This window comes from Tyto alba, unplaced genomic scaffold (assembly GCF_018691265.1).
Source record: "Tyto alba isolate M040663 unplaced genomic scaffold, T.alba_DEE_v4.0 Super-Scaffold_2, whole genome shotgun sequence".
Lineage (NCBI taxonomy): Eukaryota > Metazoa > Chordata > Aves > Strigiformes > Tytonidae > Tyto > Tyto alba.
Window position 1 is genome coordinate 39,439,111 of NW_024881282.1, and position 14,232 is coordinate 39,453,342.

The window sequence follows — 14,232 nt, forward strand, 5'->3', positions numbered from 1 at the left end:
AGCTTCATGCAATATTCCAAGCAGTTTCTAGGACCAGGACCCAGAAGCAATGAAAACTTGAGGAAAACACAAAGAAAACATGAAGAAAGCATGAATGGAATTGCCTAGGCAATGAAGGGGCTATTAACAAAAACAGTTATTCAAGCTTCCTTAAGAATTTCTGTAAGTATTCCTAAACCTACACCATGAGCCCATAACTTCAAATATAATGGCTCCACAGTTATGGACTCTTCTAGATGCCTTCTTCAACCTACCAGTGAGTGTTGAGTGCTGCTGAAGTTCAGCTTCAGCTTGCTGTTCTTTATTCGGGAGGCAAGCCACTTTTGAGGAATTCTTTAGGGCAGATGCAGTGAAGGATACATAAGACTTCAATAAAATCTGTATAATACTCATACGTTTGCCATGGCCTACAGAAAAGCTCACCTATTACCACATACATAAGCTTTCCATAAGTAGCATAAACACCATTTATCCCTGCTGGATTCCATAAGCGAAGGACATCGTAGTGGAAGAACAGTTGCACTGGATGTGTTCCTCCAAAAGATGGCCCCTCAGACTATCTTGAAACATTTCCAACTATGCCCTCTCCTTAACTGGGGGAAAAGAAGGAATCTAATAGTGCCATATGCTGCAGAGAATGAAGAGGGTGAATACAGGTGACAACTGGCATTTAGCTGCTTTCCTAATGCACAAATCAATAGACTGTTCTTAAAAATTATTTTCAATTTAAACACAATGTCAGTTACCTGGTTTTCTTTCAGGAGGGGATAGAGGGGGAGTGGAATTAAAATTCAATACTCCCATTCTGAAAAAAATACAAACTTAGGGTTTTTATTTTTTATTCCCATTATGTTCAAAAATACAGTGGAAGTTACAGAAACCTTTCCATAAACATGGAAGAATTCTACTAATAAATTATAGACTTTCATTAACTTTTGTGCTATAAATATTATTTTTTTTATTACATTCTACTCTATAGAAAACTAATATCAAAAATCTGTGTCTGAAATAGACCTGAAAGACTGAAGGGCATAATTAAAAGGTATACTTGACTGTCTCATAACACAAGCTAAATAGCCACAGTTTTAAGCTAGCAAAGTGCTGTTGACCAAATAAATATATTCTAATATATTCATGGCAAAAAGTAGAAGAATCCACCTATGGATCATTACAAATACAAAATCACACTAAGCAGATAGATAGCTTCTATTTAGAAGCTGTCCCTCACTCTAAATTATGCTAATTATCTACAAACTTCAAGTGTATTCTCTCAAGCAACTTTTCAAGTACTGAACCTTTATAATAAATCAACATATTATTCTGTAATCCTTCAGTATTTCTGCTTCATAACTGTAATACTCAGGACCACACACCCTTCTTCCATCTTAAAAGGAATGACTTGCAACTAACTTTCAACTGTACATCTCTGAGCTGCTTCTGAGAGTTGAAAGCCCCAGATTTTATGACATGATCTTCTGACACAAATATCATGGAGGTAAAAACTGGCACACATCTGAGGGCTCTTTTCCCAGTAGACAAAAAATTACAAATATTGTATAAGAATATAACACAAAACCAGCCTTACTGAGTCAGGAAATAGTTACTAGCCCAGTATCCCATCTCCAACAGTAGTCAGTAACAAATGCCTAGGTAATAGTATAAAAACAGAATTATCATATAGTGAAACATCCCCCAAATACTCTTGAAGTCTTAAACAATATTCCTGAATCTTTTGTCATTGCAATTTACCTTTTATGAGGAGACTAGGAGTGCACACAGAATTCAAGATGAAGGAACATCACTAAAACATACAGTTGTATAATGTGTAATTGCACTCTGGTTTTTGTTCTCTGTTCCTCTCTTGACAATTCTTTACATTCATGTTTAGTTAACTGAACAATGAGTTGACATTTCAGTGGAACAAACCACCACTGATCTATCGTTGTCAATTTATACTTAAGCAGCATCTACAGGCACAGTCAGATATTGTACTCTACTATGCTGAAACATCAAATATTAAAAAAAGATTTCTGGGTGTTTAAAAAGGTAGTGGGTGCATAGAAAATACAGATGTATAAAATATATTAAAAAATCAGGGCAATTTTACAATAATAAGCAAGAGATACAAATCACCAACTCTCAATGGAATTATTTTGTAAAAGTTTTTTATACTTTCTAAATAGCTTCCAGTAAAATATGATTAAAAATTAAAGTAGCATAGAAACATAATGAAACAAAGACTGTGATGGAGCATTTTCTATTTTCATATGACTTACTTTGATCTGAACAAGGGAATCACCAACTTTCAGAAGTTTTTCATTGTAATACCACTCTGGCAGTCGAGGCTTGTATTTGATCCAAATATTAAACAAAGTATTTGCTCTAAAAAAGGTACAGGAGAAAAGGTTTCAGATTGAACTGGTAATAGACCTGTCATAACAAGTAAACAAATCAGGAAAACTTCAAATTGTGAAAACTCCTTTCTTCCAAATCTATCTGAACCTCTACATATTTCAAAACAAGTGGTCATTAAAACTGGACTTAGCAGGCAGCCAAGGATATTTCTGGGTTTCATTTCTGTCACCAGTTTTTATCACACATTTAAAATAGGATGAACTTTATCCTGTGTAAATTCTTATTAAAGTGTCTTAGTATTAATCCTCTTGCATTGTTCAAACATGGTCACAAGTGGAAAATCTGTCCCACCCTCCAGCTAGTATTAGAGAGGTTCTGTTTGAAGAAACAATTTGATATTTTAAAGAAACTCAATGAATTATGGCTCACAGCAATTGTTGGACTGGAAACTACAAATGCTAAGAGCAGGAAAAAAGCTACCAAAATAACAGTGTATGTCCGGTAGCAGCAAACTTGGGAACTGATAACTATGGAATAAATCATGGAGCTATAAAGTATATAGAGCTATGGTATACAGAGCTATAGAGTTCATGGTATATAGAGTTATACCATGAATCACAAAAGAAGAAAGTCATTAGAAAGCCTCTAGCATGAACTGCAATTGGCATGAAATATTCAGCAATTTTAAATCATAAAGGGTAGGATTCAGAGATAAGAAAATGACACATTTGTTAAAATAGGAAGGATTTTATGGCAATAGTTGAAATGCTCTTCTGTTGCCTCTGCCTGTTATTCTAGTCACAGTTGTCGTCAAGGATGACTTCGTGTAACAAATTACTTACTTGGCTGAACCAGCAAGCCTCCCATAAACAGTAACTGGCTCTAAGCAGTTTACCTCCTCTACAGAGGAACTGACTACATCACACCAGTATCGTAGTCCCTACTGACTGCTCTTTGCTGGGCTACTGCCCTCATGTGTACAACTTTCCCACCCTAGACTTCTTTAAGAAAGCTATATTCAAACTGGAAAACAACAATTGATCAGGAAGACTGATAATAAGCACAGGGATTTTTCAGAAAAGAATCCTGTTACCGAATTATTAATAGTATTGACATTGTTCACAGTGCCAGGCATCCCTTATATTTATTCTTTTAACAAATCACTTGTACAGAAACCTCAGCAAAGAGTGCCTTGTGAAACCACAAGAGCTAAATTATTCATAGGTAGCAATTTGTGAGGAAGGAAAACTGAAGAGAGAGGAATTAATGTTTAGAAATCACTTTCTAGCTGAATTCTCACATGCAAACCTTATGATTACTGGTGTGAGGTAGCTGGAACTTTTCAACTTCTTAAGACAATGATGGTAGACTAGAATGCAAGACACTTTCTTAAACTGTTTTCTGACATTCAGGAACTTGGAATCCATTCTCAAGTTCTCCCAGACAGCTCTTCATAAGAAGACTCCCAATAAAAGCGTAATAAATAACATTTTTTCCACGTATTTTTTCAACACAGAAAACTGTGAGCCACCTTCACATTTCAAGGTGAAACAGATGGCTGTATGACAAACCTGTCAAAATGATCTTTACACCAAAGAATTACAACAATCATAATCCTTTTTTTCTAAAAGTGTCATCTCAGCACAATTCTCAGTTATTGAAAGTAAGCAGCAAAGAAATAAGTAGGACGTTCTAGAGGTGTATCCTAAAAGAAAAACGCAGTAACGGCACAAACTAGGCCAAAAGCAACAACATCTGAATAAAATGTTCCAAGGCATTATGTTTTTAAAGGAAACTATTGCCCAGTCTAATGAACAGCACCTTCCAAATGGGGAATGTGTCCCTGCTGGTCCATCCATAAGCAATCAACAGCCTGAGTGGCTACTGACTTATACTGAGAGACGTGTCCCACTCCAGTTTGTGGGGGTAAATCTGCGAAGAGGCTCCAAAGCAAAGAAAGCTGTCAGGCATCTGAGCAGTGTTCCCTTGACTATCAAAGGAATAAGCTTAGGAAATAATTTCCAGAGCCCAAGGCATTTGATGGATACTACTTGGGGGGAGGGAGAAAGAAGAAAAAAACAAGGTAATTATCAGGTTGTAAGTCTGTAAAGTAGCTGATAGTAAGAAGGACTGTGGATAAAGCTCTGGAAGGTGAGACTAATAAACTTCTTTAAGACTGATCAGATGGAAAGTCACCAGTGAAGGTCATCTTCATTTTTTGTTTTGAATGCTCATATAACACATGAGCTTCTTAGATGTAATAAATTAGTAACAAATAAAGTAGTAACAAATCTGACTAGATTTTCAACTTCAATGGTAAGATTAAGGTAAACTCTGTCTGCTACAATGCCATGACTACAAGTGAGTTCATGACACAGGAATGTTTCTTTGACACAGACAAAAGAGAAGAGTGAGACACTTCCCAAACAGCTCATCAGCCTATCCTTTAAGCAGGCTGTAGGACACCAGAATAACAAGTTAAGCCAGTGAATTCTTAAAAAAAAAAACTGGGCTGTTGGAGCTCAGAGGTGGAGTTTCTTTATTTCCAACCACTCTATGAATAATAAATAAATTTTCCCTAAGGTCAACTCATAATAGTGTGCACAAGGGAAGGCCTGCATGGCTATCCTTCTGGGTCAAAAGTCTTTACTACAAGTAGTAAAGGATTCTCTGACACTGGTCAAAAGTTGTTTTATTAAATAAGGATGGCTAAGCCACACAACATGAGATAAAATCAATGGTTCGAGGTAATCCTTAGGTGACCGCATTGCCAAGAGAAATGGGGTAAAACAACTTCTAATTTAGCTGAAGGAAAAATACTTTTGATCACTACTTCTTCTGATTGAAAAGATTCATGATTACAGTACAGGGCAGGTCCCCATTAATTTTTATTTCTCACACTTGGAACATCATAAGTGCCTAAATTATGGCTTTACTGCTGACTTATCAACACCAAAGGCTGACAGCATTGAAGGAATGAAGCTGACAATTTTATTTTTCTAAACAGAACATACTTGCCATGTGGAAGCTGGTTTTCTTGCTCCTCAAATAACAAGAACACTTTGATTTCAACCCACGACAGGAAAAGTAACTTGACAAATGACACAGCAAGAAGTCCTTAGAGCATTTAGGAAAGCATCTGTAATAGCCATTACCTTCAGAAATTCTTAGGAATAGCTAGACTAAGGCTGGTTCTGCAAGCAGCACCCACTGCAACTTTGAGTTATCAAACAATGAGAGGCAAGAGGGAAGCAACCTTGAAATTTCACAATCACAAGTAAATACTCATGACCTTGCTAGCTGCCTGAACATATGCTAATAATCAGAATTCCAGTCTTCTACCTCTGTACTACCCCTACACAAATTAAGAACACTGAGGATCCACAGCTACTCAGAGCTTCATGTTACATGTTCTCAATGCCCTGGAATTTTGGCATGGATCACCAACTACCAGTGACTTCTGGAATCAAGACCCAGGTAGCATTGGTTCTCATCTCCATGATGAATGCTGCAGAATTCTTTGGATGAGAAAATGCTCTCATGCCAACAGAGATATGTGTGGACATGAGTCACATCTACACAATACCAGTTTGAATAAGACAGAGCCTACTCAGGTCAAAATATTGCAGAGGGTAAAGAAAGGCTTGGAGACACTGTTCACAAAAACTGGTAACTTGACATGGCATTGCAAACATCAGATTCAGCATGCCCAACTGCCAACCAGAAGACAGGGATTGGAACTAGATGATCTTTAAGGTCCCTTCCAACCCAAACCATTCTATGATTCTAAAATACAATTAACATGTAGAAGATACAATGAATGTGTTCATCAGCAATTTTGTTAGTGTCTGAAGCAGCTGAGTGGCATTCCTTCTTCTAAGGGGCCTAGAGGGGATAATTTTCCAAGTAAGAATACAGATCAGCTAAGGCACAAAAAGATCTGAAGCTAAAGAAAGACATACCAAAGCACTAAAATCAGCTGTTGAAGCAATATAAGAAGCCAACATACTGAGATTCAAAACACTAGAGGCAAAGGCCTGGAGACTGATACCTGCATGACAGATGTAGGCCTAGACCTGATGATGAACATGCCACATAAATAAATTAGAAATCCAGATAGTTTAGAAAAGGAAGTATCTCTAGCATAGACAAATGTCAAGCTACAGGATCTGAGTACCTCCTGAAAATGTATACAGCTCCTTTAGAGAAGGGCCATTTGTGGACTAAGTGAAATATGTAAGAGTAGAAGCTTCACCTAAGTGATAAGCTAACTACCCTGTAACCTCATCCCTGCACTGTTTTTGAATGAAGTTTTGATAACCTGGGAAATTTTCATTTTTTTATGTTAAAGACCTGTAAACTTAGAACACTGCTCAGTTAATAATGATAGAAAATCAACCATTTACCTTAAAAGAAGCAGTTGAACTTTTATCTCATATCTAAATGCAGTACAGAGAGCTACATGAGAAATGCACAGTCTAGAAATGACATATGCATGCACTATGAATCATACACTGATCCCAGTTGCTCTATCTTAACTGCATTACAAAATCAAAATTTATGCATACCCACAGATATGCATGTATGCGAGCAAACAAATATGCACAATTATACTTGCCATATGCTCTTCCTGCATCTATGTGTATAAAAATATACCAACGTAGACAGAGACATATGCACAAAAAGAGCCGTGTGGTGTTATCCTCGCATAGCCCTACTGCAAGCGCATCTTCTACAGGCACGTACGTGCCCACCAGCATTCACCCTCGAACGCAGTAGCACATGCGGGTGGGCTGCCAGTTGCTCCAGCACTCTGAAGGGATTTTCCTACCAGAAAGCTCAGGCAGCCCTGACAGTACAGCCAACAGCAGTGCTGCCAACACCTCGTGCTTTTCCCATAAAGCACTGACTTCTAGGAAGTGCTGAAAAAGGAGGCGTTTTTGGAGGGTTTTTAATTAAAAAAAAAAAAAATAAAACGGATTGTCGGTGCTTTGGCACACTGCTGGAGAAGCTGACCCAGGTGAACAACCTCCTGGCCAGCTCCCTGGCCGGGGGGAACGGGAGGCAAGGGGCTCCACGGCCCGCGGGACGCGGCGTGAGGGGGGAGTCCCGACGGCGGGGAAGGGGCGCGGGGGCGCCGCGGCGGTGCCCGGCGGGCCGGGACCAGCGGGCGGGCAGCGTGGAGAGGCGCCGTGGGCCGGCCGAGGGGAAGGGGCTGGAGGAGGAGGCCAAAGAAAGAGGGCAGCAGGCGAGGAAGGGGTGAGGGGGGGACGGGTGGCGAGGCAGGGGCAGGCGGCAATGGCAAGTGGCTCCCGGATCCGGGGGCGACGCGGGGACGACAGGGGGGTGGCGGCGGCGCAGCCCCTACCCGCGGCGGTGCAGGTCGTGCTGCCGCGGCTTGGCCTCCCCCGCGCTTCCCAGCCGCCGCAGGAAACCCAGGACGTCCCGCAGCTCGGCCTCGAAGCTGTCTACCACCGGGTTGCCCGGGGCCACGGCCCCGAAGAAAACGGCCGGCGGGGGCTGTGGGACCGAGCCGGGGAGCGGCGGAACAGCGGCCTCCGCCATGCTAAGGCCCGGCCGCGGCAGCAACGCGGCGGCGGCGTCGCCGGGCAACGGCCCAGCGGGGAGCGCAGGCGGCCGTGAGGGCCCCGCGGGGAGCGCAGGCGGCCGTGAGGGCCCCGCGGGGCCTGGTTGCGGCGGTGACGGCTCCTCCGCCGAACCCCACCCCGCTCCAGGAGGGGCGGCGAAGGGATGAAACCTGCCGTCATCCCATGGGGAACGGATCTCCAGCTCTGGGGTCGGGTTGTAGCCCCCGGGGGGGGTGAGCGAGGGGTCTCACACAGCAGGAGGGGTACGAGCCGCAAGTCCCCGCACCTCTCTCCAGCCCGTGAAAGAGCCTTTTTCGGGGGCTACATACTGCCAAGAGACGGTTGAAGAAGCTTCACGGGCACTGTGTGCCATGGCAGCATCTAGGGCCGTTGCTAGCAAGATGTTGCAGTATTGAGGTTGTTTGCCGTGGGAAGGCTGATGGAGGAAGCTGGGGCAAGGCCAGGAGGTACCTTATGGGATGTGTTTTCAGTATTTCACCAGGGATATCGTTTTGAACTCGTGGATTGCATCACTGAGCCTGACTGCTGCAGGACTACCGATAAAAGAAAACATTGTTCTAACCCTCTAAACAGTTATATCTATTAAAGGAAACGTGGCAAACTAGGAAACAACTAGGCTGTATCTATCAATGTTACAGCAGGCAGCCGTAGCAACCTATATGTTCTCAAGTTTTTTATAGGCATTATGGTAAAGGGGTTTGGGAGGGATGTGAAGGAAACTGGCTATGTTGCCATGTCGCCTAAAAGTCAGCTTAACTGAAAACATGAAACTGAAAGCTTAGAAATGTGGTGAATGAACAATGAATCCCAGCAGCCAGGCCCAGGTGGAGGCAGTTTATTGGCATTGAATGGAAAAGGATCAATAGGGAGGAGAAAAGCAAAGAAGTACCTGAAAAGTGCATCTAGGTAATTCATAGATGATAGTAAAGGAACTATCCTTTGGACAGAGATGCAGCAGCATCGGAATGCTGAAGGACAGGAACCAGAAAATACAGCATTATCTAGGCCAGAGAAATTATGTGGGAATCATTTAGATACTATGGGGAATGCGTACAAATTTTAATTCATTTATGACTAACACATCTGACTCATTTTATACACTGATTTTGTATTGTTACCTGCTGGGAGTTGTGTAGATCCGTGGCCCAACAGATATTGTGGGACTACAGGATGATGTTAGCAGGAATCATTACAGGCTATTCATATGCATGGAGTTAATTCCAGCGACAATGGCTATGCATTTAGGTGGGAGCAAATGGCTGAGTGCAAGAGGGAGCCGTTCCTTAGATTTCTGTGGAGGCTGTAGAAAACAAAGCCTGCAGTGAAAAGACATGGCACAAAGGTCCTGATGCTGAGATTTAGAAATCCTTGAGTACAGAAACAAATTTTACAAGACAGCTGAAATATGAGAACTTGGATTGAAGAGCAATTATGGCTACATTTAAAGATTTTGCCTGTGCTTTGCCACGCTATCCAAAGAGCTTCCTGTGATGGATTCCAGATGCCTAATAAACACTGGCCTCTTGTGAAAGGCTTGTGCCACTGTGAGTACTGCTGGTGGCATCCGTTTCAAGTCCCTATGAGGATCTGAGCTAGTTTGCCTCACTAGATGGTGCTGGATCCCAAAGGGCTCATCTTCACATTCACTGGGATGCAGAGACATGCACTTAACAAAGCAGCAGTGCCTAGAAATTTCAAGGAGAATTTGAGAGAATGGAAATGAGACTGCTGAGTAAAACTTTGCATATCTCTAATATTTGGCTAGCAGATGGTGGGCTGACTGTAACGTTAGCAGTTTGAATTACTGTTTTAGCCATAGACACAAACTGAGTTAAAGAAAACAAGAGAAAGGGAGTAGAGCCATTTCCCAAAGAGGAAGATTACAAAACGATGTAAAGATAAAGCTTTAACTACTGGGAGGTTAACCAGGGCATAGCTGATCAACCAGCTCACAAAATGTTCAGTCTGAAATTCCTGGGTCAGAGCTGGACAGAGTCCAAGTATGCAGTCCCTGCTAGGTGGGGGTTTGGTGTGAGGAGGGCAGTCCTGACCTTCCCAGCACCCAGAGTGGAAAACCATGGAGAACCATAGCAAGGAACTACACTCCAGCAAGCATTATTGTGTGTATGTTATTTCAATTTTGGATGCTCACAATGCTGATCCCTATTTTACTGTACTGGGGAAGACTCAAATTTACACTTCAGATAGTCTTCATCTGACATTTAATGAGTCAAACATTGAATGGGTCCAAAAGTCAAAAAGGCTTATAGTTAAGTGAATAGAACTTTTTACCTTCAGAAAGATTATTGATTCTTTAAAAGCCTTTGGCATGCATAATCTGGTGTTTACAGAGAAAGCTTGGTGTATACAGAACAGTAAAAGAGTGTTGGCTATTGAAGTTGCAACCATGATAGAATTTCCTCAAAAAACAGAGTATACAGATCAGTGCCTGTATGACTTGCAAAGTTATGGTGATTCTTTGCATTACATATGTCCCTACACCCTAAAAACACATGATCTGTTGATTGGAAGGCTAATGATTTATTCATCATTGGTAGGTGAAAATTTAGATAGTAATCTGAGTTACAGTAAAATGAGGGAGAAAGTAGGTGAGATTATGAAGAGTTGGCACAGATGGGATCCCAAAAAATGGAATTTAGGTAAATCCATCGACCCAAGCGGAGAGGTCATAGCAACCTGTGATTTAATACCACCAGGACAGATAGGAGGAAGCTGCCTCAGAAACAGAAGGACCCACAAAGAGTTAACTTAGTAAAAACCCATTATAGGAAGCGTCTGCTGTCATGGCTATAGGGTCAAGAGTATGCTTGAGTCAGAAAGGGGAAAAACTTCGCTGCTAAGGCATCAAGCTGCCTGCTTACTTCTTGTGTGTCAGTTCCTCCTGTGTGAACAGCAGTGGTTACTACAGAGCAAACAAAGGGGGGAAATACTGTATGATCACATCAGAGTTGGGCAGGAAGAGTGTCCACTGGTATGAGGGTACAGGGGCTGAAGTAATGTCTGCCAAGACCTATTTAGTACATCAGTCAGTTTGTTTCCTGTGAGTAATTCTGAGATGCATATTCAGATCCCTTCCAAGGATGCTTGTAGCAAACATACACGTGAATTCTAGTGCCTATAGATTTTGCTGTTTGATATTCAGAAACGAGGCAGTCATGAGTGCTGTATTACCTGACTTCTGCAGGGTAACTTGACATTCCCCAGAGATGAAAGAGCTAAATTTATGTCATCTCTTCCTTGATGCTTTTAGGGGAAAAAGTCTGAGTTGAGGGGATTCTGGGCCATCACTTAGTGTCTTCAAGCTGATAGGCTAATGAAGACATGGGACTTTAAAATAATGTTTAACTTATTTATGGACCATCATATTCAGAACTGGGATCTACATTCATTTTACTTGGGGTATGCCTGCCTGGTCGTAAGTGCCATTGAGAATCCACAGTTCTCCCCCTTTTAGTGGGAGGGCATTGTTGGATTTGAAAAACAGAAGTAACCCTAGAGAAAGAAGTGTGGGAGGTATGTGCTGATTCTGATGGAGAAATTAAGTTTGTGAGATAGGCAAGGAAAACAAGGTCAAGGAAACAAAATATCTCGCACTGCAGTACAGCATTTGCTATTCACATGGTATAGGGGAATCGGATAAGACACTAAAGAATAGCTCCAAGTTGCCTGAAAAAGGTCTTTAAAAAGCCATCACATAACTGGAAGAGGTGAAGTAAGTTGCTGAATGCCAGGAGTACGCTCTATAAATGTGATGAAGTTGTCCAAAGGGAGGAGGAAAAGGAAGAACTTGTACTAAGATTACAAGAGGCAAACCATTTGCTGGAATCAACGGACCTTTCAAATAACTAACTGTCCAGGAAGCAGAGCAGTGCAGAGAAAGTGCAAGTTCATTGTTATTGCAATTTGTGGCACTTGCCAATACCTACAACTGATGAGACAGATATGGGAAGACGGAGCTGTTATGAGTAGCTATGAGGGATTATACTGTCATCATTTCCTTCCGATCCTTCTGCACTTCATGTTTTAGGGCTGTTTGGTAGAGCTGCTTGTGGCTTACTCATAGTGTCTGTAGACTCAGATGCTTTACTTAAACCCACCTTTACATTCAAACAGAATTTGTGGATTCCTAGCCTTACCTAAGGGCTACCTGCTGCCTTTCAATGAAAACTTTAGTGAGGACATAAGAGATACACTGTCATGTTTTGCTAGCATTTGTATTTTTTGTTCTACTGTGAAGAAACATGTCCTGAATTACAAAGGTACATGCCTGACTGCAAAGGTAGGGAAATGTGAAAAGATGGTGGAAATGGCTTATTTAGGACACAACACAGTTACCTTTCCAAACAAAGCAGCAGATCAAGTCCTTCACTGAGATGGTGACACATAATTGTAAAGTATTCCAGTGCTGTTCCTGTCATTGAGCAGTATACAAAATTTGTCAAACAATGAAATCGTCTCTGAACTCTGGAACATACATTAACAAAGTAGCTGAAGCTTGTGAATCTTTTGACAAGCATTTGATGGTCTTTGAAGAGATGCTGAAAGCAGATCTGGGACAGTTTTAATGCAAGTGAATGCTAAGAGAAGGAAAATGCTAAGTTTTCACTTGAAAACGGTTCTTGGCTTCCTTTCTGATCTGGTGTGTCAGTGTAGTAAGAGGAACGGAAAAGAGTGATCAACACAAGAACTGCAATGACTGAGAACTGTGCAACTGCCAGATTCTTACAGATCTGCGTTAGAGTTTGGGGTGACAGTTGTCACTGTGTTTTGGTTGTATCATATGAAAAGTTTCAATGCCAAATTCTGAAGATGATGTGTGTATAGAAGTAGTAATTTTTTTTTATGTGAGTGTAAATGCTCACAAAAAGGTCTTCTCAGTTTCTTTTTATCATTAGGGAAATACTCTTAGGCATACAGATTAATTTCAGTTGATTTGCAGAAAATGTGTTATATGGGATAAGTGATCTGGTTCAGTTGATTTTTTTTTTTTTTTTTTTCCCCTTAAGTAAGTGTAGGCATGTATAAGATTTGTGTGAACAATCTGTGAGATTTGACTCACCCACTCAGGCTGTATTGTTATGCATTGAATGGGTTAACCCGTCTTTGGGGAGGGAGATACAGCAGGTTTTTTACATAGCTGCCTGAGTTTGTAAGAGGTTTGAGTTGAAACACAACAGATTCTGAGACCTTTATGGACTTAAGTACCTAAGGTAGCAGTTAGATAAAGCAAAGTCCATTAGTGACTTTCCAAAAGGTGGAACTATTGCTTCAGTGAGATAGTTTGCCTCAAATTCCTCTTATTTATTTTATTAAGGTATGCTTTTTTCCAGTTTACAAGTACATTCTACTCAAGTAGACATCAACTGATACAGCTTTTTTCAGAAAGACTTCCAGGGACTTGCAGGTATTTCTTCTGAGGATGTACTACTTTCGGTTCGCTAGACAGACCGTGGAGGTAAATTTCTTGCCTCACTCAAAGATCTTGTCTCAAATCAGGGGAAGCTGTAGGGGCTCTTTTAATGAAGAAGCCATGCCTAAGGCTAGTTTAGAGTGATAGTAAAGAAGTCTTGTGCAAAAGCCCCGTAAAACCCTTCCAGTCATGAAAATGTGAAAGGCTGAACAAGATTTGTAGTGATGTGCATGAAAGCTGCATCTTAGAAATACACTAAAAATGCGGAACACTTACAGGCAAGATGGTTATATTTTCTATGGAATGTGAGAAAAGAAGTAGCAGAGATGAAGCATGGAAGTGAATTCTATTTTAGCTGCATTCAGCTAAGCTGATTGCTACACATCTAGTAGTTAAAATTTGATTTTGGAGAAAAAAGCAACATGTTTTGTTTAAAAGCATCATGCATTCTCTTAATTTCATAAAGATTCTCAAGACAAACTTCAAATGATAGGAAGTATAGTCTGTTTGAATAAATAAATTGGTTCTGAAGACCTTTCCAAATCTCTCTTGAAGCCAAATATGACAGTGCATTTTTATTCATATTCTCCTGATGCACATTTGCTGTTATAATTCTGAGCTGCTACAAATGCCATAGGTAGAAATCATCTTGGGGAAATAATGTTATTGTTTGTATATATAACTCCTGAGTAGCCAAATGCATCCTTATCATAACACTTTCTCTGTTGTGCATTTGGTCTGGGAGTACTCATGGGATCAAAATAGACTCTTCTAGGAATTCACCATTGGCAACAAACAAAGGGAGACCTGAAATAACCTGGTGATGACCTCCAGTAT

General features: G+C 41.0%; 1 protein-coding gene across 1 annotated transcript in view; it reads right to left on the bottom strand.

Annotated features, from left to right (window-relative positions):
- Positions 1-7,944, bottom strand: part of CFAP54 (cilia and flagella associated protein 54) — a 115,938-nt gene extending 107,994 nt beyond the window's left edge. Inside the window, 2 exon segments of the mRNA XM_042793417.1 lie at positions 2,277-2,382; positions 7,724-7,944. Coding sequence (XP_042649351.1) covers positions 2,277-2,382; positions 7,724-7,920 — 303 coding nt within the window. The 5' untranslated portion in view covers positions 7,921-7,944.
- Positions 7,945-14,232: the final 6,288 nt, after the last annotated feature.